The sequence below is a fragment of the Sander vitreus genome, chromosome 6, assembly GCF_031162955.1.
Source record: "Sander vitreus isolate 19-12246 chromosome 6, sanVit1, whole genome shotgun sequence".
Taxonomy (NCBI): Eukaryota; Metazoa; Chordata; class Actinopteri; order Perciformes; family Percidae; genus Sander; species Sander vitreus.
In genome coordinates, this window is record NC_135860.1 from 17,359,172 (window position 1) to 17,373,112 (window position 13,941).

The window sequence follows — 13,941 nt, forward strand, 5'->3', positions numbered from 1 at the left end:
GATTTGTGTTAAGAATGAAAAATTCTGAAAATGCAGCTTTATATTGAGCTAGTTATCTTTTTCTCTTTTTTTTCATTTATTATACAGGAAAGTTAAAAGTAATATTAAGTTACAATATAAACGGGCCTGACTCAGTTTAAAAACTGGTTTCCAGCAGGTTCCTGTTCTGCAAAAACATAAAACATTTAACACAACTTACAGTATATAAGGACAGAAACATTTGCATGGACTAGACAGATATGGACAGTTAAAACAACAATACAGTTACAGCACAAAAACATAGGTACAGGACATTAGTATGGGCTAGTCAGATACAAACAACGAAAAACAAACAATATAGACAGTGCAAACAAGACTTGGACAATACATGAACAATCAATGTGTGCAAGTGTAACTGTTGAGAAGAAATTGTGTGCCTATCATGAATAGTATTATAATACTGTAATACTGTACTGTATAATACTGTCACCTATAGGTGATCTGTAATGACATTTAAAAAAAATGCATCTCTAGATCTCTAGAACAGTAGGCTATATGAACCTCTTCCTGCAAATCCTGGACCACATTGCCTGTCTATCATTAATATGATTGAAGTCTCCATGTGGGCTACTACACCCAAAAATCTTGGGGCAGTCATGTCACTCCGTAGAAGTGTTTTAAATACCCTCCCCGTGACGCCCGCTCAGCCAATAGCGGAGCCGCTGGACCCCTCCTGTAAGCATCTGAGGGGCTCCTCAGAATCAGCTCCTGCCCGATTTGGTGTACCCCCCCTACCAGATGACTGTAAGTGCGCATTTCCTATTGGCAAGAGGGAGTAAGAAGTAAACAGAGGAGACCGACAGGGGAAGAGTGTGTGTTAGAGAGAAGCAGTGTGTGTTACAGTGGGATCAGAGTAAGAGACTCCAGCGAAGAGGGCGAGAGGCATCTTCACCGGGGTTTATCACTGCGCACTGTCGAGCACGAGAGATCGCTTTCGAGCGCGGCATGCTCAAGAAGGTTAAAAAAAGTGGACTGTGGACGAAGCTAGGCTACTGGTTGAAATCTCCGATTCACTAATGGACTGTTAGAGAGAGCGCAGTGAGAGGTGCTTGCCGTGCGTGCAGGGAACAGACCCTGGAGAAGAAGCTGATTCAGTGGGGAAAGTTACCAACTATGGAGATGCTTTGTTAACTGAGAGTTTACAAACTGTTCAGACCATTTAGAGTTATTTCTTTAAACTGGATGCTATTATAGACGAATCCCAGTGCTTATCCTCCCGGTGATATCTCGGTGCCGCGGTGGACCATACCAGCTCAGTCATATCGGAGCGAGTGAATCTTTCCACGCAACACAATCAGCGGCCAAAGCTACTAACATGACGGCGTTATACCTCATCTTTTGCCTTATGGTCACAGGTAAGGCATGCTTTTGTTTCTTATCATTTAGCATGCAGGTCGTTATTGACGGAGAGCATAGACCGCGCTCCACACTGGCGCGCTGCGTCAAGCCATCCAGTGCGCCGTGTGCTGCAGTGCTACAATTCACTACTGTTCATTACCGGTAAATGTTTAATTAGTTTTGAAAGAGTGATTACAACAGGAGGTTTCCCTGTCTGCAAGCCGACCCGGACCACCGTAGTGAATAACAGCAACAATGCGTAATTCGGGGAAGCTGTGATCGTTTCTGTTGTGGTTCAGATTTCAGATGTGAGAGAGACGATCTGTGCTTCAGTGGATAGGCATGAGGTTGCGGATGCAGGGCGCACTAACGGAAAGTTTAACTTAAAATATAATTTTTTTTACCAGGGAGATTACTTGCTCCGAACTGCTACATGTTTCCGTGTGTTTATTCACAATAAATTCTCTCGTGTTTTAAAAAGAGGACGAAATGCTTGGATATGTAAGCAGGTAAAGATGATAAAACTAAAGCGCTGAGAGATGAGACAGCAGCGCCGTGCAGAGCTCAGCTCCGCATCCCCTTTCCCCCCGAAGTTAGTCAGCGGTCCCCAGATTGATTTCCATTAAACAAAAATAACTGAAGAGGTTTAGCTACATTAAACGGTGTGGAAATGAGGTTTGCTACTGGTCCTGGGTCTGAAGTTTTTCTCTTCGAGTGGTAATCCATCAGAATCGTGGTCACTATGAACGGTGCGTAAACAGATAAAAGGGTGCATGGTCTATCATGAGGGGGAGCACAGTCCTTCGGGTGTAGAGGCAGATAGAGAGAGTGAGAGAGTGAGTGAGTGTGAGAGGGACATGGAGAGGGGGAGCATTTGTTTTTCGGGAGACAGGCAGAGACATAACGCACATTTTCTACTTCTCTGCCTTTGCCAGAAGCAGCATTTGTATAGCTTCCATCACATGCGGTTTCACCCAGCTTTTAAGATCACAAATGCCAAAGCGTGCTTAATAGCCATTTGTTGTGAGTAGCCTACCTTCAGCCCCAGTTCAGCATGGTTTTGTCATCATTCAATGCTACATGACACCAGTAGACCTCTGCTCTCTGACAGACTAGCAACAGCTGGATGAGAAGGGGCGATAGCCAGACAGACAGATAGCAGCCCCCCACACACACACACACACACAACTCCTTTCTCTCTCTCTCTCTCTCTCTCTCTCTCTCTCTCACACTCTCTCTCACACACACAAACACACACACACACACACACACACACACACACACACACACACACACACACGCGCATGCACGCACACACACAATGATAATAATGAAAACAGTAACAGCTGCCCTAATTAGAACCTAAGAGACCCTAGACCTCATTTATTGAGCCTCTCTTACAATATGGCCACAGCTCATGACTTCTCTTTGATATGGCATATAGAATACATTTGTATGTATGTAGTCTTGTACAACACAGATCATTTACTTTCTCAGAAAGTCCCCTGGGCTCTCAGAGGAATTGGATTCCACACTGCATCAGTATTCTGAGTAATCTTCAGTGAGCTCTCCTTTGGAACCTTTCGCTTTGGGTCGCCTGCGTCTCATCGGGCCAAGTTCAAAGGCTGTGAGCCGAGATTACAAGTTTCTCTCCCTTCCTCTTAAGTCATGTCGCCACTCACGTCTCACTATAGTGTAACGCCGTGGAAATGTTCCACCTTGCTTCTTCTCGCTACTTTCTTTTCCTGGCTGCAGAATGTGTGACTATGGGACAGGAGGACATGAGAGCGTATCTGCTTAATGGGCTGGAGGCGGCTGCCAGACTTTCACCGAGGGTTGAAAGCCTGTTCACACACATATTTAATGCAAGCACACACAGGCACAAACATACAAGTGATATCTAGCTGGGGAAGTGGTAATCCCTGACAAAGCCCTCTCCTGTCCACCCCATCTTCCTTCCCTTTCCCATTACCATTTGTCTTTTCCTCACGCGGGGCCGATATGTTTGTGGACGCAGTGGCAGCATGGCCCCAGAGGTTGGTTTCAGGGAACTGTGCATATTTTATGAACTACCGCTCTTTGAATTCTTGTGAAAGGAGTCAAGATTACGCAGAGGGAAACAGAGTTTAAGATGAGGAGGGGCAGGGAGGGGAGTCTTGTTGTAGGGATAAGACTTGGATGTTTCACCAGTGTCTCAATGATTAAGGTGATAAGCAGCAGGGAAACACTGAGGCAGACTGCTGAGCATCGTTAACCTTTTCTTCATCATGTTACTCTGTCTGTCACACAAACACACACACAAACATACTCAAATCTCTCTTTTTGGTCTTCCATTTCTCTCCCTCTATCAATTTCAATCTTCTATGGCACAAAGAGATTCAGGATAGTTGTAGAAAGTTTGAAGGCGAGAACCCCAGCCAGCCAATGAGGACTGTTAGATACGAGGTGCACAATAGTGCAGACAAAGCAGAATCCGAACATAGCTGAGTCTTGAACAGAAGTGTCTTGCATTATTTAGGAGACATTCATGGCAAAGATATAGATGAATTTTGGCCTACTTTGATTTCCTGTGTATGTGAGCTAATAGTTTTGCTGCTGGGGTGTTTTATGAATTGTCTAGATTCACTTGTGGCCACAAATCAAATGTAAAGATATGTTTGTAGCTGTATCTTAATCTGTGGCCAAGGTATGTATTTTAGTTATTCTAACCTAAAAAGTGAATGTTTCTTGTACAAAGACTCTAGATTTGCACTTTCATTCGGAAATGCAGACACACACACACACACACACACACACACACACACACACACACAGGTATGCACAAACAGACAGTAATGAATGATCAAGATCTTAAACAATGGCCTGCTGTTTCTTCTCATCCTGGAGACGTGTCTTGCACACATGCCATTGTTTTTCTGCCCCTCTTCACAAACAGATATCTTTCCATTCCCCCTTCCCGCACACGCACTCGCTACGTGTACGGAAGGAGAAACTGGAAGGAGAAAGGAAACAATGAGGCTTCATAATGTTGCCTGTCTCTAATCAGCTTTGCCATGCGGGTAAACACAGATAAAGAACTTGGCAGTGTGTCCCAAGGCTTTGTTATCAGCTGCTACCAACTTAACTGGATGTCTACGCCGGTATGGCTCAACACAGGAAGCCAAAGAAGCCAGGTAGCAAACTGTGGATGGCACTTGGCCTCTTCCAGTATTATTTTTACCCCTACCCGCCCATCCTCTTTTTGTCTTTGCTTTCTCCTTGTGTCTGTCTCTGCACATCCTCACCTTGTCTTCCTCTGGGGCAGTCGGAGGATCCAGGGAGGAAATGACAGGGAATGGGACAATGGAGGGGCCGTGTAAGCTTCCTGCCATCGCCTGGAGTTTTCTTCCCCTGTTACAGCACTTCAGGCTGTATCATCAGCATACAGACTGGGGGGGGGGCAGCACAAACATGTTAATTTCTCTGTACAAACAAAGTAATGGAAAGAATAGAGAGAGAGAGAAAGAAACAGGATTTCTGTGCATGTTATTAAAAACAGCAGCCCCCCCAAGGAAAAGAGTCACATTTATACAGTAGCAGTTATTTTAACAAATACTTGGATTGCATTTATCTCACTCTAAAATGCAAGTGTCACTTCCTTCAAGATAGATTTATCACCATTTCAAAAGACCCTAAGCCCAAAAACCAACATACAGGAGAACAATTGCAGACATACTAGACCACACATTCATTTTGCAATCAATTCCTGCCCTGCAAGACAAGAATTTAATATCTCCTGCCGAGACACAGAAACCAACAGCAAATTGAATTTATCTTCTGCGTTGCAGCAATATCTGTTCTTGTGTTATCTTCACCAGCCGTGTTCCTTAACCTTGTATTAAAGATAGCTCTGTTGGAGAAGGATTCTGGCAGCTGAGAAGGGGCTCAAGTTAGGAATACAATCAGACATTTATTTAACACTAGATGCTGATTTATTTAACTTCTCCTTTTTCTTTCCTCATATGAAATATACAGTCAGTGGCACTTACTAAATAGATCTGAAATATATAGCTGGCTGTACCAGGGCTTGTGGCATGTGCACATCATCCAGATATGACTCATAAGGAGCTCCCGGAAGCAACATCCTGAGCACACACACACACACACACACACACACACACACACACACACACACACACACAGAGAGGTCAAGGGCACACACAGGGGCAGACGATGATAAGCTGAGATGAGTGTTTGGCATCTTCAGGGCTGTGTGCACTTTCTGGAGCGATTAGTCAAAGTACAACTGTCTAATTAATGATGCTCCAGCAATCAGGACATGTCATCTCCTTAGCCAACTAGGGGTAAAAACATATTCAATGAAAGAAGAGATTGCTTGCATGCTGCTCACTTTATTAGTGATGGAAGCTGCACCCCCCCCCTTCTTCTTTTCATCTCTCCTTCCTGACAGTTAAAACAGCCTGGAACGCCAGGGCTAATATTGTGTTAGTGACTCAACCATTAACTAAAATAGTGGGTTGTCTGTGGTTCATTCTGTTCTTCCTCTGCACAATGAAATACTGCAGTGTTGTTGTAGGAGGCTGGGTGAAGGGTTGTCTTTTATTTCCATTTTCCATTTCAGATGGGGCTGAGAAACTCGCCCTGGGAGGTCTGTTAGAGAAGGCAGCCAATTTGCTATCAACTGAGGGGTGTCAGTCAAAGCTTATCGATCAAGCTTTTAACTGCGGCTCCCTCACTGGCAAAACATGTTAATGTTATTGAGCTGTGTGGAGACGTGAGGAACAGTGAAGTGCGTGGGTGGCGGTTGGACCGGTAGGAGGGTAAGGTGTGTCTCTCCCCTGCCTTCTGTTTGGCCAAAGAAAGCCGATGCAGAAACGCCAGTGGGCTTCAGCATGAGAATAGGGGGAAGGTTAGAAAGAGAAAAAAGGAAGGCTGAGGGGTCAAAGGGATTTACTGCTAGGAGCCTAGCATTTCAGGTAATGGATATGCTTGTATTGGTGTAAACCAAACCTGCTGTTTTTCTTCCAGCATGGCTGAAGTGAAAAAACAACAAAGGTGTAACTGACTGTAAGTCTGAGGGGGATTAATAGAAAATTGATATTTCAACACCTCAGGCTAAACATTAGATCTCAGGTGTACACTTGGACACGCAGTGCATGCATGTGTCATTGTATGAGTGTAGAGTTGTGGATAGGAGGGTGTAAGAGGGTAAGGTAAGGAAGGTGTATAGTGGGAGGCTTTCTGCTGCTACCACATTCCTGTGAAGCTGCAGCAAGAAGGGCAAGAATACATGGATAAGTGCTTCCCAAGCTGGCTGAGGTGAACCTAACACCCCTCCTAGAGGAAGCAGCCCAACCATTGTTCCAGCACATTGCACCCGTCTGACTGAGGCATCCTAGTGCTGTGCAGATCCCAGGGGTCTGGAAAGAAAACGAGGCAGCGGAGGAGAGGGACTGATTGTTCCCAGCTCAGACTATGCACAGATGGGGCTACGGCACAGGATGCTGGCTGTTTGCTTTAGAAAGTCCCAGGCGTTTGCTTTGCAGCCGTAGTGTATAGAATGCTCTGGGGGATAGAGGAGAGGAGAGTGCCAGTGGAGACAACAGCAGGGGAAAGGACAGAGAGAGTCGAGCAGAGAGAAAGAGAAAGAAAGGGATAGAAAAGGGACCTTGCCTAATATGATGTCAGTGTGAATATAGTGTCAGTGCCAGGAAAGGAAGACAGATGATACAGCCATACAATGATAGGGTAGTTGGGCGAGAGAGTGCTCAAGTCCTTCCCTGTTTTCAAACAGAGACATATAGAGCTGATAATGGAGAAGGAGGGCGAGTAAAGAGAGTAAGGGATGAGATGCAGGGAACCCAGGCTGCATCCATCATGGGGTTTGGTGCAGAAGCCATTTGTACCTTTTGTTCTCCATAATTTGTTTTCTCAGAGCCTGCAACGGGAGGGGTGAAAGGGAGAGACAAAGCTACGGCAGCCATTTATTTTTGCACTAATTACATAAGTGAGACAGCATAATTAGACATATAGCTAAATAGACAATAGGCTGAGAGAGATGCACAGAGAGAGATAGACAGGAAGGTGTAGATGCATTTAAATAGATGAGAGGCATGGCCCTCTCTATTTCACATTCAAGAGTATAAGGGAACACACTAAAAGAAGTAAAGGGGATGGAGAAGGATAAAAGGAAAGGAAAAGGGAGAGTAAAGGAGATGGGCCGATGGAAGGGATAAAAGATAAGAGGGAAGGAGAGAAAAGCCCTCTTCACAGACGGCACTTTGAGGTGCGGCCCAATGCTGATGGAATAGTCACCTCATTTAATACACCTGCTCAGCGGGAGGGGATAGAGAGATATAAGGAGATGTCGTAAAGAAATCGAGAAAAGGGCAAAAGAGAAGAAAGGATAGAGAAGACAGATCTCATCTCTGCTTCTTCAGATCAAAGGCAGAGAGTGGCTACAGAAAGCTGTTTGTTGTGGCTTGTTTGGGAGTGTCTGTGTGAGGTCATGGTTTGACCTGGCCTGCTATTTTGTTCATGCAGTATTACACTCAACACAGCCACATGACAAACCCTTGAAGGCATCACAGGAGATGGGACAATTTTCTAAAGAGAACTTGTGATGCTCTGGGGCGGCAAAGCTGTAGGAAAGCTGACAAGAAGATGTAGGTTGTCCGGTAAGAAAAAAATAGAGAAGTTGAAAGTTTGTTAAAACCAGTAAAGAGATTGTACATCTTTTCAAATAACTGAAAAGGACCATGTTTTTAGCTAATCAATTGTTGTGTTGCAGAATGTTCTTTGTGTGCTACTGTAATGCAGTTGTGCATCTGCTCAGGTCCATATGTGCTTTCCGACCAGATAGTACTTGTACTTTTTAGAGGAAAAGTACACTTCTAAGCAGTTCTAAGAACTACTCTCCCCCAAAATCTTTTTTTCCGTTTGCATTCCCACTGGTCAAGTGGCCATAGGGACTGGTAGGAGGGGTAAGGGAGTGACGCAAGCACGGCAACGGTCTTTATAGCATCGTCACTAGACCTTAGCGCCACATACAACAACAACAAAGCAGCATTCCATCCATTCTCGTAGTAATTCACGTAATGTTTTGCTCAACACAGACGGGGCTTTATTATACGCGGAACAGACCCCGCCTCTGCCTGCTGCGCTGTGGACGTGTGTGTGTGTGTGTGTGTGTGTGTGTGTGTGTGTGTGACGGCCAGCGAGCCGCAGGACACGCTTGTGGAGTTTAACTTCGAAAAGACAGTTAACCACAGGTTCCCGTAAATCTTATGATGGACATGTGTTGTGATATTTAAACAAACGAACCGTCAACGGCGAAATAAAAGCCTCTTATTTACGAGAGCGGTCTGAGAGACCTCCAGCTTACAGCGAGGTGTCTGAGCATGACCGAGCCGAGCGACGAGCTAGAAGCCGGGGCAGGCGCTTGCTGGCTGTCGCCTCACTTCATCAAGCTTCTCAACTCCAAAAACTTTGAAGCAAATTGTCAATTCGGCATCAATTTACGCAAGACTGCCTATATTCGAAATCTAAACAGTTAATTTCTCACCTAAAACATTGTCAGAAGTGAATTTAATGATGAAGAAGATGGTGAAAACTGTTAAAAATGTCCCGTTGTTGGTTGTTGCTCTGTCTGCAAGTTCCGAGTTGGCAGTGGGCGTGACTTATAAGGTCGACCAATCAAGTACACCTAGGAAAAGGGAAAAAGGAAAAGACCCTGCTCTGAAGTAGGAGCTAAAAAAGTATGCTACTGAGGCCAGAGGAACTTAAAAATAACCAAATTTCTCCGGTTGGAACATGACGAAAAAAAGTGTTCTAGGAACGTTTAGTTCTAAGAACTGCAAAAATCCCTCCGGTCGGAAAGCCCCTCATGTGTAAGCGGTGAGGGGTGTGTTGAGCATGTCAACCTCTTTCAGGGCTGTGACACAGGAGAAGGTAAAAAGGCCCTTAGTGAAGCCACTCAATCACAAGCCAGTTAAAACAGCTGACCAAAGATTTAGGGGCAGTCAGGCCTGATTGGAGGCCTATTGAAGCCGGTAGAGGGAAGCTCTTGAGCCGTCACACTTTAGATTAGCCATTCAATGCACCATAGACTCTGGCCTAACTGCTCTTCTTTCTCTAAACAGTCCTCTGACACACTATAGTATAGCTCCAGTCAACTCCCTGATTGTGCTGGGGAGTTCTTTAAAAGCCAATTTAAACTCAGTCCTTTGTTTAACTCCCCAGGAACTCAAGCTTGGACATATTGTGTTTTTTTTGTGTGTGTGTGTGTGTGTGTGTGTGTGTGTGTGTGTGTGTGTGTGTGTGTGTGTGTGTGTGTGTGTGTTCTTTTATTGGGCCAAGGTTTAAGATTTGTGTGAGCTGTCTTTGAGCATGTGATGTTTTGTTAAAAAGAACTGGGCGTATCACAGAACTGGCACAGACTAGTTTTTTGGGTGAAAGAGAGGGTGCATGAGAGAAATCAATGGCCCAATTCAACCTATTACAGCCATGACTGTTGCTGTAATGGTGTGGAAATGGACAGTGGTCATGTGGATCCCTTTTCTACCTCCAGGCTCGGATCACAACTGAAGCTCCGATTCATTTCCTCCTAGCTTTAAATAAAAATTTTTTAAAAAAAGTATTCTGAGGATTTCAAAAGACTCTCACATGATGGTGACGAGAGAAGAGATCCTTCCGTTTTGTGAAGCGGATGAAACCTCCATTCTGCCAGGTTTGCAGAGGGACAGATATAACACTGGGCTGCAATTTTCCTCGACAAATAATGACTCCTCTAGTCATCTCTCCTTCCAGCCTTTGCTTCTTTGATCCCAGGTAAGGTGTTAACAAGCAACAGGTTCATGGAATACCCATAACATTAGTATGTGTATTCGCGCTGAGGTGTCAGAGTGTGTGTGTGTGTGTGTGTGTGTGTGTGTGTGTGTGTGTGTGTGTGTGTGTGTGTGTGTGTGTGTTTGCACGTGTGGCTTCATGTGTGTTTTCACACCAATTAATGAATTGCTTTATATGCCTGCTGAGGTGATGATGGCCTGTCTCCAGCAGGGCATTGCTTTTTTCTCTTTTGTGTCAGCCTCAACCCATGATGGCCAGGGCCCTCTCTCACACTAACACATTAATGAGACCAGTCTAATTAGTGCCTGTGGTTCCATAAAGGGGGACCCTGGAAACCACAGCACCATTGTGAGTTGGCCTTATCAGGGGACCACTCAAAGACAGAGGACCCACTGCACCAGTGAGAAAGTTCACACATATAGGGAGACCTGTTTGGACTCAGACTCAAATTAGTGTCCTGGTTAATTGGGATAGGAGTAAAAAAAATTAACTGGTCATATTTTCCAATATGTGACCACCGAGGTTCAAGTTCTTCCCGTTCAGCTCCCTCTCTCCCTCCGGCAGCGCTCCTCCCAAGGGCGATGCAGAAAAATGATTTTGCTCTCCTTCATCCCTCTCCCTCACTCCAGATAATTCAATCTGTTCAATATCAAATAATCTCCCCCAATTTTTCAGCCCATTCTAACATTTTTGCTCAAACAGATACCTCTGGGGGATGAGCCTCGTTCCACATTGTTAAAAAAAGAGGGGGAGAAAGAAAGGGAGAGAGGTAGCTCAGGAAAGAGGGTTGGCAAATAGTTCTCAGTGGAGTGCTTTTAAAAGCCTCTCTCTCTTGTGGGCCATATGTGAAACAGCGGCCAAATAGATTGAAAGAGAGAAGAATACTAAGGATAGAGAGATACAGAGGAAGATAAAGTAAGATTGAGAAAAGGGGGGGCGGGGGGGGTGTAGGTGATGCGAGTTGTGATACTTAAGGTCTGGGGCTCTAACTTGTGTCCCACAGCACTTAACATACCCCTAGCCATCTCTCCTGGCAGTTAATTAGAATCCAATAAGGTTGCCGCCTGTTGGTCATTATTCCTCCAGTGTGTTTACCCTTTCCAGAGGCTCCATTCGCTGCTTAATCTGCCGAGAAGCTGAATGTCAATAGGTCAGACCAAAACTCCAGAGCCCTGAGAACAAGGGAGAGACAGAGTGAACGGGGAAGCAAACAGGATCAGGGGGATGAAGGAAAGAGGTCATTTCTCTCCCTCTCTCCTCTCAATATTTTCCTGTGACGTTCCATTCTCGTTGTTGTTTTTTCCCCTCCCTCCATCCCTCTTGCGTCTCCTCTTCTCTTCTTTTCTTCTCACTTCTAATCCGTCCTCTTGATTGTTCTAAGCTGCTTTCAGCCAGCCCCTGGGAGGGTGGTGGGGTTCGGAGTCTGTTTTAATTAAGATTTAAAAGACGACTCCCTCAAGAAGGGAGATTTAAGAGCAGGATGGACTGAGCAAAGTAAATGAATAAAGGTATGACAGATTGTAAATAGGGCTCAATAAAATTTCTGAAATCGGGAAAAGGAGAACGTTTAAAAGCTATTATTTTACACAAGCAGATGCGCACATCGCACACACATGCACACAAACGCAGCCAGACTCTGAGGCATTCGAGTGGCTAAGCCAAATGGGATTTTTTTTTTTCATTTGTAATCAAGCGGCACAATCTATATAGATTGATCTCAACTTCCTGTGATTCATACCATATCCTGCAAGGGTGATATGGGATCAGTGGTAGCCAGCAGGCAAGCTGAGGGAGTTATCTCCACACTCTGTCTAATAATCGATCATCTCACCAGATGGGCTTAAGAGCCTGTCACGCTCCACTTGTTTATCAGAGCCCCAAACCTGGGGCATCTCCATAGCTGTGACCTGCAAAGAAAGTCTTGTTTTGCAGACAGACAGATAGGATGTATGAACTAGAGAAACGAGAAAAAAAGAGAAACAAGACGTGTTTCAAAAGCTTAAAGTTTGCTTTTGCTGTCTTTGCATTAGGACCAGACATGTGGATAGAAGCTGAAGTCATTTCCCTGTGTAATGTGGTTCTATTTGGGTGGTAATGTCACCATCGTGGAAGCACTAGACATTCCTTAATTAACAGTCTTATCGCACTAGGACAAAACAAGATTTCTCTGTAGAAGTCTGGCCATCAATGATACAGACACTGTACTGTCTGGCGTAGCTTTACTTATAGTGTGCAAACAATGTGTTACAGACAAAGTGTGTGTCCGTCTGTGTGTGTCACTGCAGCTGAAAAAGGCGCGTGCTATGTCTTTGGTAAAACAGTCACATAGCACACATCTGTCCCTGCTGCAAAGCGTACATTCTTCATCCAGAGTACAACCCCGAAAGACACACCCCAAAAACAGAGTGCACAATGAAGTGTTTAAGTTATCAAGCCACAGACTTTGGTGCAGCCTGTAAGATGTTAAAGGCCAGGCGAGGGTCAAGAGCCCAACCCAGCGCATTCTCTGCCTTGGTACATCCCAACACACAGCCACCATATGTCCAGGGTTTCACAGTCAATGCGCAAACCCACCCAGCATCACAAAGACCTATTCACACCCAGTTAACTCTGAGGTAATCTGCAATGCCATGGTATGTTTAGGACAGAATGCAGCACTAGTTCAACCAGTGGCCGTTTGAGAAAAACAATAGACTAGAGCGTATGGAGGAGTAAAAGGAGTGTTAAGGAAAAGGGTACGTAGACAAAGAACTTTACAAAGCATTTTGAGCAGATAAACGCAAGCATGATCTTGCCCTCAGCTTGCTGCAGCTCCATCGCTTGCCTCCATCAAAGCCCCTTGAGATTCTCCCAGCACACTCTGCCTCCGTCACTCACAACTCTGTTAATAAGGCCAGCAGTAAACGCCAGGAAAGATATGCAGGGATGAAAGATCCTTCTCTCATGTTTTCGCTTTGAGGATGCGTTTCCGGGTGTCAAGGCGGGGTGTTTATAGAGTAATGCTGCATTTGAATAGAAACAATCCCCATCCGCTTATAAAATAATATTTTGTGTCCCATATCCTGTTGTGTTGCAGCTCTAGGGAGGGACTTTTGGCAGACACAAAAAAGAAAGCCCCCACCTCCACTAAGCTAAAGGTATAGAAGAAGCGCATGCCAAAGAATAAAGTGTGCGGAGCTCCTGGGGGAGGGATATGTCAGACATATATTCTTTCACTGCAGTGATTAATATCTGGGAAAAAAGGTCAAACTTGACTTGAAACGGTCCAGTATATCACAGTTACATTCAGAGCCTGCATTTCATACATCAATCCCTGCTGTGATGTCTCATCAGCCTGGTCACACAGGAGAGACCCACACTGCACATTATCAAAGATTGATGGGATGTCCTAGTTGAAGACGGGGAGGGGGGTTGGGGGCGACTGGTTAGAGAAGGGAACGTTGCGTTACCCTCTGCTTTTTCAGAGGTGTTGACTGTGGGTCGCGTCGCCTTTTTACAGCCCAATGCAAACAGCATTACTGTAGTTGGCAAATGTAATGCCAGGCTTCGCTATGGCGTGACCTAAAGACCTGAGCCCAAGATATACCGGGTGGAGTGGGGAGGGGGTGGGGGGAACTTGCAAATGCAGTCTTTTGAGGTCAATGCTCTCACACAAGATGACGCCGGCTGACTCAGGAAGCCTAAGACGTAGGGGCTGAGCCTTCCATCTCCTCCAAT

At 45.2% G+C, this 13,941-nt stretch overlaps 1 protein-coding gene across 4 annotated transcripts in view; it reads left to right on the forward strand.

Annotated features, from left to right (window-relative positions):
* Positions 1-743: 743 nt before the first annotated feature.
* The window catches only part of kirrel3l (kirre like nephrin family adhesion molecule 3, like), a 33,051-nt gene continuing 19,853 nt past the window's right edge, over positions 744-13,941 (forward strand). For 2 of the 4 annotated variants that reach the window (XM_078253211.1, XM_078253212.1), the window contains exon 1: positions 750-1,394. In XM_078253211.1, coding sequence (XP_078109337.1) covers positions 1,355-1,394 — 40 coding nt within the window. In that variant the 5' untranslated portion in view covers positions 750-1,354. Of the gene's footprint in view, positions 1,395-13,941 lie in introns of all 4 variants that reach the window. The other 2 variants (XM_078253208.1, XM_078253210.1) reach the window with 2 other exon arrangements.